The 19,206-nt window shown below is 39.2% G+C and overlaps 3 protein-coding genes and 1 long non-coding RNA gene across 5 annotated transcripts; 3 read left to right on the plus strand and 1 right to left on the minus strand.

Moving 5' to 3' along the window:
• Positions 1-3,959, plus strand: LOC131802171 (uncharacterized). Of its 2 annotated transcripts, XR_009342071.1 has the most exons (3): positions 987-1,105; positions 1,298-2,935; positions 3,001-3,959. It is a non-coding gene; the product is annotated as an uncharacterized LOC131802171 (long non-coding RNA). The 2 variants fall into 2 exon arrangements; XR_009342070.1 differs by having other exon boundaries at positions 1-2,935.
• Positions 3,960-4,963: 1,004 nt separating this feature from the next.
• LOC101888423 (translocator protein) lies at positions 4,964-5,889 on the minus strand. Its single transcript, XM_005182776.4, has 2 exons — positions 5,423-5,889; positions 4,964-5,350 (listed from the first exon to the last, which is right to left on the minus strand). Exons 1-2 carry the CDS (start codon positions 5,741-5,743, stop codon positions 5,147-5,149), a joined length of 525 nt encoding a protein of 174 aa, XP_005182833.1. The 5' UTR covers positions 5,744-5,889; the 3' UTR covers positions 4,964-5,146.
• Positions 5,890-6,031: 142 nt separating this feature from the next.
• On the plus strand, positions 6,032-12,940 carry LOC101890316 (intraflagellar transport protein 140 homolog). Its single transcript, XM_005182787.4, has 9 exons — positions 6,032-6,524; positions 6,579-7,174; positions 7,245-7,405; positions 9,039-9,499; positions 9,560-10,543; positions 10,604-11,209; positions 11,266-11,388; positions 11,445-12,558; positions 12,628-12,940. Exons 1-9 carry the CDS (start codon positions 6,378-6,380, stop codon positions 12,906-12,908), a joined length of 4,473 nt encoding a protein of 1,490 aa, XP_005182844.1. The 5' UTR covers positions 6,032-6,377; the 3' UTR covers positions 12,909-12,940.
• A 966-nt stretch (positions 12,941-13,906) lies between these two features.
• LOC101888589 (dolichyl-diphosphooligosaccharide--protein glycosyltransferase 48 kDa subunit) lies at positions 13,907-15,539 on the plus strand. Its single transcript, XM_005182777.4, has 2 exons — positions 13,907-14,117; positions 14,189-15,539. Exons 1-2 carry the CDS (start codon positions 13,979-13,981, stop codon positions 15,406-15,408), a joined length of 1,359 nt encoding a protein of 452 aa, XP_005182834.1. The 5' UTR covers positions 13,907-13,978; the 3' UTR covers positions 15,409-15,539.
• Positions 15,540-19,206: the final 3,667 nt, after the last annotated feature.

The raw sequence follows: 19,206 nt of genomic DNA on the forward strand, positions 1-19,206 counted from the left end.
CGAATTTGGTTACTCCAATCTCCATAACATCATGCGTTTGAGAGACGCATTGAAGGGCCGAGCAAGGGAAACAGTGGAATCCATGTTGGGGAGTTCTGCCAACGTCAGCGCCATTTTGGAAATTCTGCAGGAAACATTTGGTCGACCAGAGCAACTTATCCGAAGCCAAGTAGAAAAAGTCCGAGCATTCCACCGCTGGCAGATGATAATTTGGATGCACTTGTCAACTTTGCCAACAAACTCTCCAATATGGCCACTTTCCTAAAAAACGCCAAGGGTGAACACCATCTATCCAATCCATCGTTGCTGAGTGAGCTAGTGTCCAAACTGCCGATAAACCGCCAAATGCAATGGGCCGAAAAATGTCTGCAACTCCAGCACCCCGCCACTATAGTGATTTCAGCGATTGGTTGGGAATATTACGCCGTCTCGCACATATGGTCCACGACACACAGCCAATTTCAGCAACCTCGTCCAATCGCCGACACACACAAACACAACAAAAAAAATACGCATATGTCGCTGTCAGTTCGAGCTGTCCAATTTGTCAGGGAGAGTGCAACAATATAAAAATCTGTCCACACTTTTAAAAATGACCATCGATGACCGATGGAATAAAATTAAACAAATTAAAACTTGTTTTTGTTGCTTAAAGAGAGGCCACCAACTTAAAAATTGCCACTATAAGCGTCGTTGTGGCATAAATGATTGCCAAAAATCACACCACCAATTGTTGCACAAAACACTCGCGACGCCATCCCAGGAACCGAAACCGAACATTACCCACACACGATTTGGAGCCACGAACGAACACCCCATCTCTTCCCGACGCACCGCCGTCTCAAACACAACGAAGAAATTGTCATGCCGCCCACTACACCGAAAACGTACTGTTCCAGATTTTGCCCGTGACGCTATACGGAACACACAAACAATAACGACGTACGCGTTCATTGACGACGGCGCCAATGTGTCCATGCTGGACGAGGACGTGCTCGCGAACTCGGAGTACACGGGAAACCGGAGATTTTAAAAATTCAGTGGCTTAATAACCAAAACATAAACGAAAAAACAGAAAAAATTAATTTGACAATTAGTGGTGTCGGTGAGTACAACAACAAGTACCCGATAACCAATGTTTACATTTCGTCCAATCTGTCATTGCCAATACAGAGTTGCCATCTGGCTCATTTAATTAAATCCCGTGAAATCGACCAAATCGCCGAAATTCCATTCCGGGATTATTCGAATGTTCAACCTAAACTAATATTAAGCTTGCAACATTCATTTTTAACAGTTCCCTTGGAAGCTCCTCGTATGATGACCGATGTTGGACCAATCATTACCCTAACGAGATTAGGCGCCGTAATTTATGGACCGATCCCAGGCGAGAAGAGTTCCAATCTTAAGCGGGCTTTACACGTTAGGAAACGTTTCGAGGAAGAAAATTGTGACTTTCTTAAGGAAATGCATACCATGATGCGGCAATATTTCGACGTGGAGACATTGGGTACCAAGGTAAATGTGACACCAATTCTGTCCATAGATGATGAACGAGCGTTAAAAATATTGAGAGAAAACACGAAAAGAATCGATGGGCGATATCAGTGTCCGCTTTTGTGGAAAGAACATTTTTCTCCAATTCCAGAATCGTACAATTTGTCGTACAACCGATTGCAGTGTGTGGAACGAAAAATGGCAAAGGACAGTGTATATGCAGCTCAATATTGCAAAAAGATAAGAGACTACGAGGAAAAAGGATATTGCCGTAAACTTTCAGTAGCAGAACGAGAAAGAAGGAGCGACCGAACGTTTTATTTGCCACATTTTGGCGTTAAAAATCCCAACAAAGATGGAATTCGTATCGTCTTCGATGCTGCTGCTGAAGTTCAACAATTTCATTAAATAAAGCCTTATTACCTGGACCTGACATAAATAACTCTTTAATCTCTATTCTTTTTAAATTCAGGGAATTTCCTGTAGCCGTGTGCGGAGATATACAAGAGATGTTCCACCAAATTGTAATCGCCAAAGAAGATCAGGACAGTCAGCGATTTCTATGGAGAAATGGGGATCCCAGTCAACCCTTAGAAACTTATGTAATGGAACGGATGATTTTTGGAGCCACTTGTTCGCCCACCATAGCCCAATATGTAAAAAACCTAAATGCCCGAAGGTTTATAAATGAGTCGCCAAGAGCAGTACAAGGAATCATCGATCGTCATTACGTAGACGATTACGTCGACTGTTTCCAGACTGAAGGTGAGGCAGTTGAAGTGGTACGTGATGTCATAAAAATTCACAAAGAGGGTGGATTTAATCTCCGCACATCAAGTCTAATTCCCTTGTTTTACAACGTATGTTTGGCAACCCTATTTCTGATGAAAGTGATGGCAACTCCATTTTTGATGATGGAATGGAACGGGTACTCGGTATTCATTGGCTGCCAAAATCAGATGTATTTTGTTTTGAATTAAAATTACACAAAGTGGATGAAAAGATATTGAAATTGCAAAAAGTGCCAACGAAACGCGAAATGTTGTCTTTAAATATGTCCGTATTCGATCCATTCGGGTTTCTTGGTGATTTTATGGTGACGTCGAAGATAATTATGCAAAATGTGTGGAAAAGTCGTATAAAGTGGGACGAGGAGTTGCCGTCCGCGATTTATAGCCGCTGGAAGACCTGGCTGGAGGAATTGCCTAAATTAAAGGATTTCAAAGTTCCGAGGTGTTACAGTAATGGATTTTTTAATGGTATAGTAGATTTGCATGTGTTTGTGGATGCCAGTGAAGATGCAATGGCTGCTGTGGCATACTGGCGTATAGTAACAAATTGTGGTGTAAGTGTTGTGTTCGTTATGGGCAAGACGAGCTGTGCCCCAACAAGATACCATACTATACCTAAGCTTGAGTTGCAAGCAGCAGTAATTGGAGTGCGAATGAAGGAAAAAATTTTGGAAAATCATTTGAAGAATATTAATACATTTATTTTGGTCAGATTCCTCAACAGTGATAAGTTGGATCCGTTCAGAACACCGTACATACAAACAATATGTGGCAAATAGAGTGTCGGAGATTCTGGAAAGCAGCCGTATGGAGCAGTGGCGGTGGTGTCCAGGAGCGGAAAACCCAGCTGACGAAGGGACCCGTGCTAAAGGACCCAAGAAGTACCAGCCAGAAGGACGTTGGAAAAATGGGCCAGAATTCCTGAGAAAAGAAGAGAAGTATTGGCCGGACGAGGAACAAATTGGAACATGTGTGGATCACAGCAAAACAGAGCTAAGAAACAAATACAAAGTTTTGGTGGCTTGCCAGGTATGTTTTTGTATTCCAGATATTAATAGATTTTCAAAATATCGTAGGCTGAAACGGGCAATGGAGACGTGGACGAGTCATCGAAGTATTCAGGGGCAAAGACGGAGTGGCACGATCAGCCAAGGTGAGAACGAGTGCCGGTGTATACCACAGACCTGTGTCCAAACTTGCCATTTTGGACGTGGAAGCGGCTGGAGACGGAGTTGGTGAAGCCTCCCCCTCTGGGTCAGTTCACGGGGGTGGGGATGTTAGAGATGGTAACCCTGCAATTACCAAAGCTAAAAAAGTGTAGCCAAATTTGAAATACCACTGTTATAAATGGCCGAAATATCCCAAGCGAAGAGGGAGACGAAACTAAATTTAAGCCAACATCTTCATTTTGTTTATTTTTGTTGTTTTGCTTAATGTCACTTTTTATATAAATAGGCCCTTATGGCCATTGTTTATTCCCTTTTTTGTTAGAACCCAAAAATAAGTAAGTCGTGTTAATTTTTATTGTTTTTAAATTAATATTGTTATTTTATTTGTAAACTTAATTTTTGTTAAATTTTTAAAATTCTTACAGAGAATAAACAACGACAACTAAACTCACTATTTGTAAACAAACAAACCAAATAAACGCAGCTTTTTATTTTGCCGAAATCCTGCCAGTCTTGTCATTTGGGAGCCAGCCGAGTTTAGGTTTATTCCTGGAAAATAACAAAAAAGGACAGAAGCTAAAGCATTTCCACAAACGGACAGACGGACGGACATCGCTAAATCGACATAGAATTTTATGCTGATCAAGAATATACATACCTTGTGGGGTCTAAAATGTATATTTCGAGTTGTTACAAGCCGAAAGACAAACTTAATATACCCTTCATACAAACCGTCTGGCGCGAGAATCTGACGCTTTCGCGTGAATCAATTCTTTGTTTGTGTTCATGCCCATATGTCTATTGACATAAATACACTAAAGGAAATCGTATCAGGTCACTTTATAGGTAATTATAAAATAATAATTTTATCTATTCTGCGATTAAATTGTTTTCGCTGAATTTGATTTTGTTGTGCATAAAAACCGGGAATTTCATGCCATAGACAATAATGCATTTTTGCCACAAAACACAAGTTGTGCATACATTTCGAAGAGGCAAATTTTACTATATATTCAAAATGAAGAAAGAATGAATTACAACTTACAGTGTTACCTAAAATTCGACGTATTTCACCACTCATGTAAAACACATAAATTTATATGAATGTTACCCAAATACGTCGAGCGTACGAAAAATCTGAAGTTTACAATAACTTATGGAAAAATTGAATTTCCATAAAATTAAGGAAGTTAAGTCATTTCAGTCAGTAGCATTATTAGGTTTGTTACTTATGGTCTATAAATGCAGCCAATATATGAATATTGACTTCCTAAAGAAAAATATCTGAAAACCTGGTGTGGAAAAGAATCCAATTTCCAATGTTGCATAAATCTCAGGGAAAATCTCAAGCACAAATTTAGAAAAAACTTTGGTCGGCGTAAGCGGTGTTGGAAAACTTGTCAGCCAATTTGTGGCATATAATAAACATATTTTTTTTCTTGGTTTTCTGGTGATTTGTAAAAAATCCGTCTCCACAAATTGATTATTTTACTAATTTAAAACCGGTCTGGTGTCTGGATAGTTGCGTCCATAATTTTATTTATGCGATTTTTTTATTATTCTGCAAATTCTTTCATAACATGGTGGATAACAAACCAAATATTTCAGAAAATATGAATAAAGACATTTGTACATTAAAAATATTACAGGGTTACATTTTAACCAACAATAATTTCGTTTTTTCTTTGCTTATTCTTGTTTTGTATTCTCAACAGCTTTTGATTTTTTATTTTCTTCTGGATTTAATTTATATACCGAATAGTTAAGCATAGAGGCAAAACTCAACCAAGCAATGTATGGAACAAACAATAGGCCGGCAGTTTTGTTGACATGATAAAATAACACTCCACACAGCGAAGCCGTAGCTGTTAAGGCTGCAAGGTCTATTAGCCCCTGTAAATGGAAATAAAAGAGACACGCATTACGTTGGTAGAGTGCAGATGATGAAATCATTTTTCCACTTACCCCTTTAATATTGTGACTACCGAAAAATATAGGTGTCCAAGCCCAATTCAGAGCCAGTTGGGTGCCATAAGTTATCAGTGGCCACTTGGCATCGCCGGTGAATGAACTACCGCCATCTCTCCACACCAAATATGAGGCATAGCCCATTGAGGAATAGATCGAAGTCCACATTGGACCAAAAATCCAATTTGGTGGCCGATAAGAGGGAAAATTCAATTTCTTATACCAAGAATCTAGGTTTTTGCGGGTAATAAGACCGCCCATTATGCCTCCCACATTGGGAAGGATGACGGCACCGGCTACTTTCCAATATTCGCTCATGTTATTATAAATTCCAGAATATGCCAAAGCAATGGATCACTTAGTTAAAATATTAAGGTGGAGGGGTTTTGTTTTGCGCTGCGTAAAAATCCAATTGGAAGTGACTGTTGCTGTGAAGTTCTTCTAACTCACACTGGCATTCAAGTTGAGTGTACGTGTTTATTTTACCTATAAAAAATACATGTATTTTTCCACAACTCTCCAGAGATGAATGCACAGCGTAGATAGGTCTCTTGTGCACTTTCCAAGTGCTGTAATTCCAATCAAGTAAAAAACAATTGTTCTCATTTTATTTGTTCTCACTCGTTCACATTTACTCACTTACCCATGGCACATACCTATGTACATAAATCTATATTCAGAGATATCCACAAATGAATATCTCTCTCCCCATTGCAAAACAACGGCAACAAAAACGAAAACGGAAACCGGTGAGCATGACATTAGCAAACAACAAATGTCTATGGCCGTTAGTGTCTTTGTTTATTCGAATAAGAAATGAATGAACAACCGTTCGTTCGTACATTCAAGGGTAGAACTTTTGTAGCCATGGCAACTTTCCGAAGGAACAAGGAATAGCAATATTCAGGACAATGAAAGCAAAAGACGCATTCATTCATAGTTTTCATTCGAAATGACGCTTTTATTTGATACCAAAGTTGAATTTTTAGATGCAGATGCAGTGGGCACTATAGGCTCTTGGCATTCACGGGAACCGATATTTGCTGTGGCATCATACAGCCAAGAAAGAGGTGGATCGGTAACCGTTTTTACTGATACGGTAAGTTTAAAGTTATGCGTTGAATTTTTTTTAAATTGAAATTCTTTTTTTTAGGGAGAACCCCAGCGCGATGTCACCTATCCGGTACACCCCACCTCACAGTGCACGGCCATGGCCTGGCATCCCGAACGAATACTTTTAGTAAGCTGTTGGGAAAACGGTGACATTCATGTGTGGTTCGATGGTCATCGTGAATTTGCCAGTGTCAGTGGTCCACACAAGGCCGCCATTATCCTGGTTGAGTTTAGTGAACAGGGTGGTCGCATGGTTACGGCCGATACAATGGGTCTGCTAACCGGTTGGCGTTGTGATGGCCAATATCAATTTCTTACAATGTTTTCGCACGATTTACGTGATGTCCTTTCGTTGATAACATTTCGTCGCACCATATGCAGCGAATTGCGTGAAGAGATGGTAAATTTGGCTAAAGCTGCAGTGGCCGGTGATGAAAATGCACTGGATACATTGACAAATTGGAGGCCACGCACGGCGGTGCGTACCGCTACACACACCGATATCAAAGACAACTATTGTTTTTTCGTCTGCACCCAGGTGGGTCAAATGTATTACATTAATCAGGGTGGAACATGTACGGAAGCTCTCAACAACAATTCCGTTCCCATAACACAAATGTTATGGCATCCAAAAAAGTAAGTTTATCGGCATTATTCCGGGTCCGGGAGTATATATCTATAATTCAAATTAATTATACCTTTGAAGAGATGCTGTGATATGCCTAACGGAGGACATGTCGGTGGTGTTGTTCTTGGTCGAATCAACGGGTATTTTAACGGAATTGGATCGTGTAAAGTTGAGCTGTAAACTTACCGGAAAGAAAGGAGCCATAACATGGGTCGGTTCTACACTGGCAATAATAACGGGTACGTATCTAGTCTGAAGTAAATCCAAGTTATGATAAAAATATTGTTTTATCTCGAAATTTTTAGACTTTTTCACATTCAAGTTTGAAAATATGAAATTTTTGAAATTGAAATAATTTTGGATAGTTTTCGGTATTATTCAAACCATGGTAAAGAATCGCTGACTTGTTTCCCAAGTTATGACAGATAAAAGTATTGAAATTTGTGACCCTTTGTGAGTGAGGTGCCATAACGCATCAGATCTTGTCATCACAACAGATCTTGTTTAAAGAAAAATATTTGTATGTGTGAAATTTTAAGAGAGAGTTGGAACTTATTTCGCTTTCTTTGGGCGTTATGTTTTTCAAAAGCTTGAACCCTATGTGGGGGAGGTACCAGAAGAAATGGTCCGATCTCTACCATCTTTATAACAGATCTTGTGTTGATGAAAACGTTCCGATGTACAAAAGTCTGAATAGAAAAGGATGTTAATTTTGCGATTAATGAGCTTCATGGATATTTAAAATGCTAACCTCTCGTGGGGGAGGTACCAGAAGGAGTAGACCGATATATCCAATCTTCACAGCATATCTTGAGTTAGTAGATGTAATGGGATTTGTGAAATATAAAGATAATCTTATGCTTATTTCGAATTTTATAAACCTTTTGGTTATTCAAAACGTTTACCCTTTGTGAGGGAGGTACTAGAAGGAATGGTCCGACATCTATCATCTTTATAACAAATCGCGTGTTGATGGAAACATTGAGATGTGCCAAGTCTGAATGGAAACGGATGTTATTTTCGTGTTTTAAGAGCTTCTCGGATATTCAAAATGTTGACTCTTTGTGGGGAGGTACCAGAAGGAGTTAACCGATATATCCCATCTTCACACCAGATCTTGGGCTAATAAAAATATTGTGATGTGTGTCATTTGAAAACAATCGGACACCTACATCACATTTTATGAGCATTTTTTTATTATATTTATTCCAAATTTTGACCGTTTGTGGGGGAGATACTTGCTGGAGTGGACCGATATTGTCCATTTTCACATCTGACTTAGCACTGATGCAAATATTAGGATTTGCAAAGTTGAAGCAAAATCGGATTATCGTTCCTCTTTCTGTGCAGTAAATTATTTTCTTTGAAAATGTTGAAATTTTGTGGGTGGGGTACCAGAAGGATTGGGCCGATATAGCCCATCTCCGAACTCGATCTAAGTTTGACAATAATATTACGATGTACCAATTTTGGATCAAATCGGATACTCCCTTCGAGATTTATTGTGCGCATCAGCCAGTGAGACAGACGGACGGACATCGCTAGATCGACTCCAAATCTCCTGAAACTGATTTGGTCCAAAAGAACCTAGTGACTAAAACCGTTATTTCGATGAGGCCCGTTTTGCCCGTATCATATCATCATCTGTGGCCATATGGCTGAGGGAAAAAAAAATTTTTATGTCTCCAAAAAAACTAGGAAACCTTAAAACAGGAGGAAAGATTAGAAAACATATCCAAGTTCCATAAATGATTTGGATTGGGAGGAAAATGTCCTCACCTCGTTCATTTCATTACAATTAGCAGGAATCAGACAAATTTGCAGATAACCAAGTCAATACTTACTCACTCTCTACTTCTTCCTTTATTCCAGGAGATTTATCCGTGCGAATCTGGGATATTGAAAAAAGCGACAATTATGTTTTGAAAATGGATTTGCCTGGTGCCAAGACTTCATCTGTGGGCGACTATCAGTCTTCTTCGTCGGCATCGAACTTCTTTAGCCAGGAAAATAGCATTGAAAACAGTTTGATGATGAATCATACAAGTGGTGCCGTCAGACATCTCAAGAGCATGCCGCATAATTCCAATGAATACTTTACTTGCCTTACTTACATCAATGATAATCAGACTCTGAATGCCGGTACAAATCTGGGAAATTTATATACATGGAAACGTAATGTGGGCTATAAATCCGCAGCACCTGAAGATATGTGGAAATTGACAAATATTTCATATTTACGTGGATCTATTAAACAATGCCTGTGGGGTTTCAATGAATTGGCGAAACCGTGTCTGTTAGTCAACTGTGTGTCCAATGTGTATGTGCTGAAGGTAGGGCGATATAAACATTAAACTTTAATATTTTCTAATTTTTCACAAATTTGCACACAGGAACAACCTTTGATTTCAGTTCACAGTCGAGAAATTTGGGCAATCCAACAGAGTGCCAGAAATATTCTTCTTGAATATCACGACAAACGAAGTTGTACTGTACAGGCGGAATTTTGTGTTACATCACTGGCCCTTGATGTGGCCAATATGGCATTGAGTAATGGCCGCAGCATTTCCACATATATCATAGACAAGGAGAAGTCGGAGGCAACGGATGCCACTTCATCCAGCGACAGCATCAAAACCGAAAATAATTCCAATCAACTTGTTGTGACGTTGTTGCAAACCTTTAATGCCGATTGTTTGGCACTGGGATTGCGTCAGCAAAATGTCTTTTGTCTCACAACCAATGATGTGACAATTTACTCAATAGGTGGCGTCGTACTGCACAAAGTGATCGCCAGCACCACAGAAGGTAAAATTATTGGCATGGATTTAACGTCTACATATTTGTCCATTTTCACAATGAATGGTTATATAAAATGCTATGATGTGTCACGTCATGACCCCAGGATTTTGTTCCCCGCCAAATCGGCCTATGATATATTTGAGGATTTTGGAGAAGTTATTTTGGTTAAATGCAACTCGGATGGGACGCATTTGTCGATTCTAATTGCCAATCGTAGTTTCGTTCCCCAACCCACCCTCTATTGTTGGGATTTTGAAAGGAATAATTTAATGGAGTTTGATTTGCGCAAAGATGGCATGGATAAGTCAGAGCAGTTGGAGTCCTGCATGCCGGTTTCATTGTGGTGGGATTCAGATGAACCTAGATTGCTGGCAATGGAAATAAAATCTATGAAGCAACAGCAAAACAATGAGAAACAACGTGCTAAACTGAATGATAATGTGGGGGGCAGCCATCAATATGTTGAGGCAGCTGTTTGGGTTTTCTTTTATTCGGACAGTAATAAATTGAGTGTGTTGGAAACCAAGGATTTAACACCCGGGGAGCAGCTTGTCAACATATGTATCCCTTGTGTGGTAAGAAAAAACATAAAACTTAAGTAAAAACTATTAATACACCCTCTCTATCCCAAACAGATAACTCTGGACATAAACCTTATACGAGAGACTCCATTGCGCGACTTTAGTGATTTAAAGGATTGCGATGCTTCAACGCGCAAAATGGTTTTGAATTTTAGTATGCATGTGGCCGAGGGTAATATGGATTTAGCCTATCGCAGCATTAGATCCATACAATCGAAAGCCGTTTGGTCTAATTTGGCTAAAATGTGCATTGAAAGCCAACGCTTGGATGTTGCTAAAGTTTGTCTGGGTCATTTGGGCCAGGCCCGTTCTGTGCGGGCCATACGCGAAGCCATGGAAAATGATGATTTAGAAATAGAAGCTAAAACTGCTGTACTTGCTACTGAATTGAATATGCCCGAGAAGGCTCAAGAACTGTTGGAGAAATGCGGAAGGTATGATCTGTTGAATAAACATTTTCGAGCCATAGGAAAAATGGATGAGGCTTTGAAAATTGCCGAAACCCATGACCGTATACATTTAAAGAATACCTATTATCACAAGGCCAAGGAGTTGGCCGAGCAGGGTGATATTGCAGGTGCATTGGAATATTTTGAAAAGACCCAAAATCCAGTGCAGAATATTACTCGTCTGCTATTGGATAATCCCATAGCATTAAAGGTAGGCTGGACTTTGATTTACGCAACTGTCTATAATTTGCAAAAATATATTTCCAGCGTTATATGCAGAATACAACGGATCCTAATATGCTGAAGTGGTGGGGTCAATATGTGGAAAGTTCTGGGGATATGGATGGTGCCTTGGCGATTTATCAAAAAGCAGATGATTGGTACTCCCAGGTGAGCGGTGTGAACATCTAAGTTCCCAAAGAGATTTTCGATTCTTCTTATTTTAGGTGAAAATTTTATGCTACCTGGGTAAAATATCCAAGGCCGATGGGATTGCCCGGCAATCGGGTGATCGTGCTGCCTGCTATCACCTGGCGCGGCACTATGAAAATGTTGGCAAATTCCAGGATGCCATTATGTTCTATACACGAGCCCAAACTTTCAGCAATGCAATACGTATTTGCAAAGAAAACGATTTCCAAGATGAACTGTGGACCGTGGCCAGTTCATCACGCAATCGTGATAAGGCTGTGGCTGCAGCCTATTTCGAAGAAGTTGGTGCTTTCAAAAGAGCCGTAGAGCTATATCATAGAGCGGGAATGTTACACAAGGCTGTGGATATGGCATTTGAATCGGAACAACCTGACATATTGGAAGTTATTGCCTCGGAACTGACAATAGATTCCGACCCAGAGTTAATACATCGTTGTGCTGAATTCTTTATGGGCGTTGAACAACACCAAAAAGCTGCTCATTTGCTGGCCAAGACGAAACAGCTTAAAAATGCCATACAAATATGCGTTGAGAAAGGTGTTCCCATCACTGAAGATCTGGCAGAAATGTTGACTCCCGTCAAGGGGGAAGTGGAGGAGGATACCCGTATTTATATTCTCTCACAGTTGGGAGAACTATTACAGCAACAGGGTGATTATCATACGGCCACGAAAAAGTTTACCCAGGCTGGAGATAAAGTAAGAGCCATGAAAAGTCTCTTGAAATCGGGAAATACCGAGAAAATAATATTTTTTGCCAACATGTCGCGGCAACATGAAGTCTATATAATGGCTGCTAATTATTTGCAAGCTCTCAACTGGCAGGATGACAACAACATTCTGAAACACATTGTCACCTTTTACTCCAAGGGTCAGGCCTATGATTCATTGGCAAACTTTTATGCCATCTGTGCACAAATTGAAATTGATGAATATCACAACTATGAGAAGGCCTTGAAGGCAATGCAGGAGGCCCATACCTGTTTGGGTAAATTGGGTGGACACAGTCAACAAGCCATTAATAACTTACAAAGGACAATGGCCGATGTGAAGAGCATCTTGGATATACAGAATGCTTTGCAAAATGGTGACAATCAAATGGCCATTTCAGGGTGTCGTAATATGTTAAGTAAGTCTATTTTTAAATGGGTATTTAAATGAAGTTCCCTAAAGTGGGTATTTTTTTATTATCTTTTAGTAAAACCGGAAATGCCACCCATACGACAGTCGGATATAATTGCCTTACTTATACGTGCCCTAACAAATACAAAACAATATAACGAGGCAGCCAAAGCATTGAAAGAACTAAGTGTCAGAGATCCTGGTTGGTGTTCATCGGGTATTTTGGAAAAGTCACTAATACAAAAAATAGCAAAGGAATGCAATTTGGATTTCGATTTGATTTGGAAACCAAGTCAGTCTTATGCCATGGACAATGATAATGACAGTGATGAGGAAATACAGGAAGTTTTACGTTAATATTTTTTGATTACTTTTAATAACTTGGGAAAATAAATGATAATATTTAACACTTTCTCTGTTGTTTTTTTTTAAATTTATGAATCCTTGACAGAAACATTAAAACAAGAAAATATTTCATTTGTGTTATTAAACGTCGCACTTACCAGCTGGAACTTAAAAAAAGTCGGTGAATAACGTCGCTAAAATCAGGTACCGTTATATGGGGGATATACGAAGACGTGGACCTCACAGACAATTTTCTGCCATAGGCTGTAGCATCCGTTACGTACATCAAATACCAAATTTGAAACAATTCTGGTGAATAATGTCGCTAAAATCATCAAAATACCGAATATCGGGAGGTATCGTTATATGGGAGATATACAAAGACGTGGACCTCACATTCAATTTTCTGTCATAGGCTGCTTCAACTACAATTCCGAGCTTCAACTACAATTTCGGTGAATAATGTCGCTAAATCAACAAAATATCGAAAATAGTAAAATACCACCTTATGGGGGCTATACCAAAACGTGGACCTACATGGCCCATTTTCAATACCAAAAAAGTAAAATTTATCAACCTACTTCATTTCGTTCGGAAGGAAGACCTACCTTCGGTTAAAATATCAGAATTTCCCGCCAGCTAGAGCTAAATTCAATTTAAGACTTGCTCTTTTCCACAGCCTGGAGAGTCATTTGTCAAAAATTTAATTTTTTTGTCGATACAAAATTTGTTGAAAGAATTGCCTCTTTTGTTAGCAGTTTTCTGTGGAAATTCCAACTCGTGGACAAAATGCGCACCTCGCATAAGAGAGAAAGCATTTACTTTCGTTTAAATATACATACGCCATTTAAAATTGTAGTTTTCATTCATAATTTTCAGTCTTCCCACAAATTTTTAAAACTTCATTTTTTCGCCTAGAAAAAAAAAAAGAATTGATATTAAAATTAACAGACAGAGCCATGGACAGAGCTGTATTTTTTACCAATTCGCTTCCACTGAATTGGTCGGAAGTCGGCTTACATATCCCTAATACCGGCACAAGATAGGCATTTTTCACTCGTAGTCACCCGAAAAAAAGGAAAATGTGGAAATATCTTGCATTAATTTGTCTATTATTTCATAATGGTGGTGCCGTACTTCAATCTAATGCTGATACTCTAGTTTTACTGGATAATTTGGCAATACGCGAAACGCATTCTATGTTCTTTAAATCCCTTCAAGGTAGGTGTGGTATTTCGATGCTCGCAACTATGACGTGGTAACATTTGTGTACTCTGCTTATCTTCCATTAGATCGAGGATTTAAATTGACCTACAAATTGGCTGATGATTCTGGTCTACTATTGTCTCGTTATGGCGAATATTTGTATAAAAATTTAATTATTTTCGCACCTAGCGTTGAAGAGTTTGGTGGCGAAATAAGCGTGGAAAAATTAGCCCAGTTTGTCGATGATGGTGGTAATGTTCTGGTCGCCGGCAGTGAACAGTCTGGCGATGCTTTGCGAGAATTCGCATCGGAGTGTGGTTTCGAAATTGATGAGGAAGGTGCATCGGTTATGGATCATTTGCATTATGATGTGTCCGACAAGGGTGACCACACAACCATACTTACTGCATCGAAGAATTTAATCAATTCTCGTACTATTGTTGGTAATAGCCGGGATGATATCAAAAAACCATTAGTGTACAAGGGCACAGGTCTGTTGGCAGACAAGGAGAACTCATTGGTTTTACAGCTATTGACAGCCGAAAGTACCGCATACAGTTACAATCCTGACCAAGCTATTAAGGATTATCCACATGCTGTTGGGCGCAATACATTGCTAATTGCTGCATTACAGGCTAGAAACAATGCTCGTGTTGTTTTCTCCGGTTCTTTGTACTTCTTTTCCGATGAAGCTTTTACCAATTCCGTAACCTATGCCCAAACCGGAGAAAGCTTTAAACAATCCGGAAATCGTGATGTTGCCAACTCGATTAGCAAATGGGTATTCGGAGAAACAGGCGCGCTACGTGTTGCTGGCGTGAAACATCATCTGGAAGGCGAGACACAACCTCCAGCTGAGGCATACACCATTACCGATCCCGTTGTTTATTCCATAACAATTGAAGAATTGGTTGAAGATAAATGGCAGCCTTTTAATGCCAATGATGTACAATTAGAATTTGTTCGCATTGATCCATTTGTACGCACCACTTTGAAGCATGTTGGCGGTGGCAAATATCAAGCTAAATTTAAAATACCCGACGTCTATGGTGTGTACCAATTCAAGGTGAACTACGATCGCATTGGTTACACTCAGCTGTACGATACGACACAAGTATCGGTGCGGCCATTGGAACATACTCAATATGAACGGTTTATTCCAAGTGCATTCCCCTATTATTGCAGTGCCTTCTCAATGATGGTTGGAGTATTTTTATTCTCGTTTGTATTCTTGCACTTCAAAGATGAAAGTGCACCAGCAACAGCTGCCTCAGCCAAGAAGGGTGAAAGCAAGAAGAGCCAATAAAAACATGAGATGCATTTTTCTACGTAATTGTATATCGAGTAATTAAAAGCATTTGGCTGATGAATGTACAATTTCATTTTGAGAAATAAATTTTGAAATCCAAATAAATATTTTGTCAAAAAAAAAAGTTATTACATTTGTTGTTTATTCCATCATTTAGTTTCAAAAAAAAAACTCCGTTAAAAATTCTGTTCAAATCTTAAAAATATTATATTAGGGTCTATACGACGAGGACGTTATATTAGGGTCTATACGACGACGTAGACCTACAAAGGCAACTTTTGCCATAATATTCAAATGCGAAACTTGAAAAAATATAGGGTGGTACCCATATATGGGGCTATACGACGACGTGGACCTGCACACACAATTTTCTGTCGTAGGCTGTAGTATCTATTACTAACTTCAAATACCAAATTTGCAACAATTCCGGTGAATAATGTCGCTAAAATCATCAAAATACCGAAAATAGGAGGTAAAGTTATATGGGGGCTATACCAAAACGTGGACATACATGGCCCATTTTCAATACCAAAAGTACTGCAGACATAATGTACATTTCATTTCATTTATTTACCTTACAAAGAAATATAAATAAGCCCACAGGGCCCATAACTTATATTATCTATCTACAATACCCTAACATAATACAAATTCAATGATTAATTCAAACTTAACAAATAACATATTAAACCTAATAAGTTATCTTAATAATTCACGTGATAATTCGAACCCTACACCTCGATTCACCATCACCAACTAAACAATAGTCTAGTAGAGCAGTGAAAAAGTGTAGCAGAAACGAGCTAAAAATAAGAGATAACTATTTTATTACTCACAAAACAGAGTATAAATAGTAACTCACATTATACCCTACAAATAAAATTAAGAAGATAATATAGTGGCTCCCCAGCCCAAACAAAAAGAAAAGCAAAAAGAAAAACCCATAATAAACCGACGCAACCACTACAAAAACATAGCCTACATATTTAGGCGAAGGTATTCAATTACTTTAACCCTAAACAGATAATTGGTATGGGCAAAAGTACGTAAGGCCAAAGGCAGCTGATTCCACAATCTCACCGCCCTAACCACAAATGATCTCTCACCAATGGAGGACGAAAACATTGGACACAACAATTGAGGATTTCGAGATGATCTACAAAACACAAAGTTGTCACGAAGAGGCGAGTCAAAATTGCACATAACACTGTAATGAAATTGAAGAATACGAAGATCAACGTAGCTGCTAAATGGCAATCCCAGGAGATCATTAACAAAACAAGAAACATGATCACCACGACGCAAGCCATACACATAACGAACAATCGAATTTACCGCCCTACGGATACGTTGCATTTGAGAAGAAGTAGTACCGGAGACTACCTCTAGACAATAATTTACCTGCGATAGCAGCAAGGATACAACCACTCTCTTCCTAACATGACAAGGCAAATAAGCATTAAGACAATACAGCCTCCGCAGCTGAAACCTTATGCGACAAAGCAAGGAATCAATGTGTCTCTTAAAGTCCAACTTCCGATCAATTATAATACCAAGACATTTCATTTCATCAACAAATTTCACTAACACAGAACCCACAGTAATATTAAGAGAACCACCATTACCATGATCATTGAACAGCATAGCTTTAGTTTTATTCCAATTAATCATAAGGCCATTTAGCGAAATCCACGACGAAAGAGACAAAACAATAGAATTAACCAATCCTTCCAACCCAGCAATATCAGCCTCTCTGAAGAAAACATGAATATCATCTGCATACAAAAACAGACAACACCTGTCATCAACCACTGAGTGCACAATGTCATTAATGAACATAATAAATAACAACGGTCCCAGTACAGAACCTTGCGGGACTCCACATTGGACACTACAAACTTCAGACGAAACACCCAAATGAACAACAAACTGAGACCTACCTTCCAAATATGAAGCCATTAAATGACACGCAGAAGATGAAAAACCAAACTTAACCCTCAGCTTGTCAAGTAAAAGGGAATGGTTTATCGAATCAAAAGCCTTTGACAAGTCAAGGCCCAATAATAACCCAACATCAGATGAATTAAATACATCTCTAATCATGTCAGTAAGATATAATAAGTGCGTGGTCGTACTACATCGTCGCCGAAAACCAAACTGAGAACTACTCAATAGCCTACGATCATCAAGGAAGTCAACAATCGCTTCTTTAATAATATGCTCAACGACTTTTGACATAGCAGGTAGAATGCTAATGGGACGCAGATTCGGCAAATCAAATGATTCGCCAGTTTTCGGCACAGGAACAATTCGTGCAACCTTCCACGCCCGAGGAAAAGTAGATGTCATAAAAATCGAGTTAACAAAATGCAGGAAATGACAGGAAATGTATGGAAATATAAGTTTAAAAAACTTTACTGGCACGCCATCAACCCCCACAGCTCCCGACTTAACTTTATTTAATGACCTTACAACATCAGAATAAAATATGCAATAAAACCGAAAAACATCATCTCCCACATGACCCTCACTATAAAGAGACTGACCACGCTCACCCACAAAACCAGGATTCCCACTGGAAAAATAATGATTAGCAGCATTGACATCAATTGGTGGAGCTTCATTATCACTACCCAAAACACCAAACGACTTTAGAGATTTCCACAGCTGATTATTATTCATACGACCAAAGAAATCATTATAGTACTTACGCCTCTCATTCCTCATCACAGCCTTACAACGATTCCTATACATACAATATATTATTCTATTACCCTCCATAGGTCGCTTGCGCCACTCAAAGTACGCAAGATCTCTAAACATCCGTGCCGATTTTACCACATCAGATTCCAACCATGCATCATTCCTGGGGTTGACCTTACGAACAGAAACAGGAACGAAAGACAATAGCGCGTTAAACAACAAATCAAATAGTGAAAGTTGACAATTCACATCAGAAGTGGAATATAAGGGGTTGAAGTCAAAATCGGATACGAAATTTAGAATGCCCAACCAATCCGCTCGGCCAAAGTTACGATACTCAATAAATCTCTCCTCTGAAAATACAGGCAGGTTAAGCGAACCAAAAACAAAGGCATGGTGTGATATACCAGGACATCGACCCTGAGACGAGAAACCCAAGGACAAATTATCACTAGTAAGGCAAAAATCAATTAACGAGGTAGAGTTATGGGCCAAATCATAATGGGTAGGTTTCATGTTATGCACAATAGTTAGCCCCAATGATCTGCATAATCCTCTCATCGAAACAGAGTTCGAAGACACAAATAAATTACAGTTAAAATCGCCAAGGACAATGATATTAGAGAAGCGATCAAACAAACTCTCATGTACATCACAGAAAGACTGAACATCGCCATGGGGAAGATATACTACCGCCACAAGCAAAACCAATGCCCCAATATTCAACTCAACACACACCGACTCACAAACACCAAAATTATTTGAACGAAAAACTACCTTATAAGGAATGCCACTACCAATATAGAGACATACCCCACCACCAACACGACCAACACGATCACTCCGCACCAGCTTATATCCTGGAACAACCAACGATTTCGATGAGACTGCAGAATTAAGCCAAGATTCAGTGACACCAAAAATGCTGATACCACTACCAACCAGCAAGGATCGAAGCTCATCAATTTTATTATTGAATCTCGATGGGCGAATACTTTGGCAGTTCAAGTGGCCATACGTTAGTTTACCAGACAAACCCTCAAATAAGGGTTTAAAAAAGTGAGCGTCATTAATTATGGGTCCCAGATTATC

This window comes from Musca domestica, unplaced genomic scaffold (assembly GCF_030504385.1).
Source record: "Musca domestica strain aabys unplaced genomic scaffold, Musca_domestica.polishedcontigs.V.1.1 2, whole genome shotgun sequence".
Classification (NCBI taxonomy): Eukaryota; Metazoa; Arthropoda; class Insecta; order Diptera; family Muscidae; genus Musca; species Musca domestica.

Excerpts from the sequence above, each read along its gene's own strand:
- LOC101888423 (XM_005182776.4), bottom strand. The coding sequence starts at position 5,743 with ATGAGCGAATATTGGAAAGTAGCCGGTGCCGTCATCCTTCCCAATGTG. Across the intron at positions 5,351-5,422 it reads GTAGTCACAATATTAAAGGG|GGGCTAATAGACCTTGCAGC; the intron begins GTAAGTGGAAAA and ends TTCCATTTACAG.
- LOC101890316 (XM_005182787.4), top strand. The coding sequence starts at position 6,378 with ATGACGCTTTTATTTGATACCAAAGTTGAATTTTTAGATGCAGATGCA. Across the intron at positions 7,406-9,038 it reads TACACTGGCAATAATAACGG|GAGATTTATCCGTGCGAATC; the intron begins GTACGTATCTAG and ends CCTTTATTCCAG. Across the intron at positions 9,500-9,559 it reads CCAATGTGTATGTGCTGAAG|GAACAACCTTTGATTTCAGT; the intron begins GTAGGGCGATAT and ends ATTTGCACACAG.
- LOC101888589 (XM_005182777.4), top strand. The coding sequence starts at position 13,979 with ATGTGGAAATATCTTGCATTAATTTGTCTATTATTTCATAATGGTGGT. Across the intron at positions 14,118-14,188 it reads GTTCTTTAAATCCCTTCAAG|ATCGAGGATTTAAATTGACC; the intron begins GTAGGTGTGGTA and ends ATCTTCCATTAG.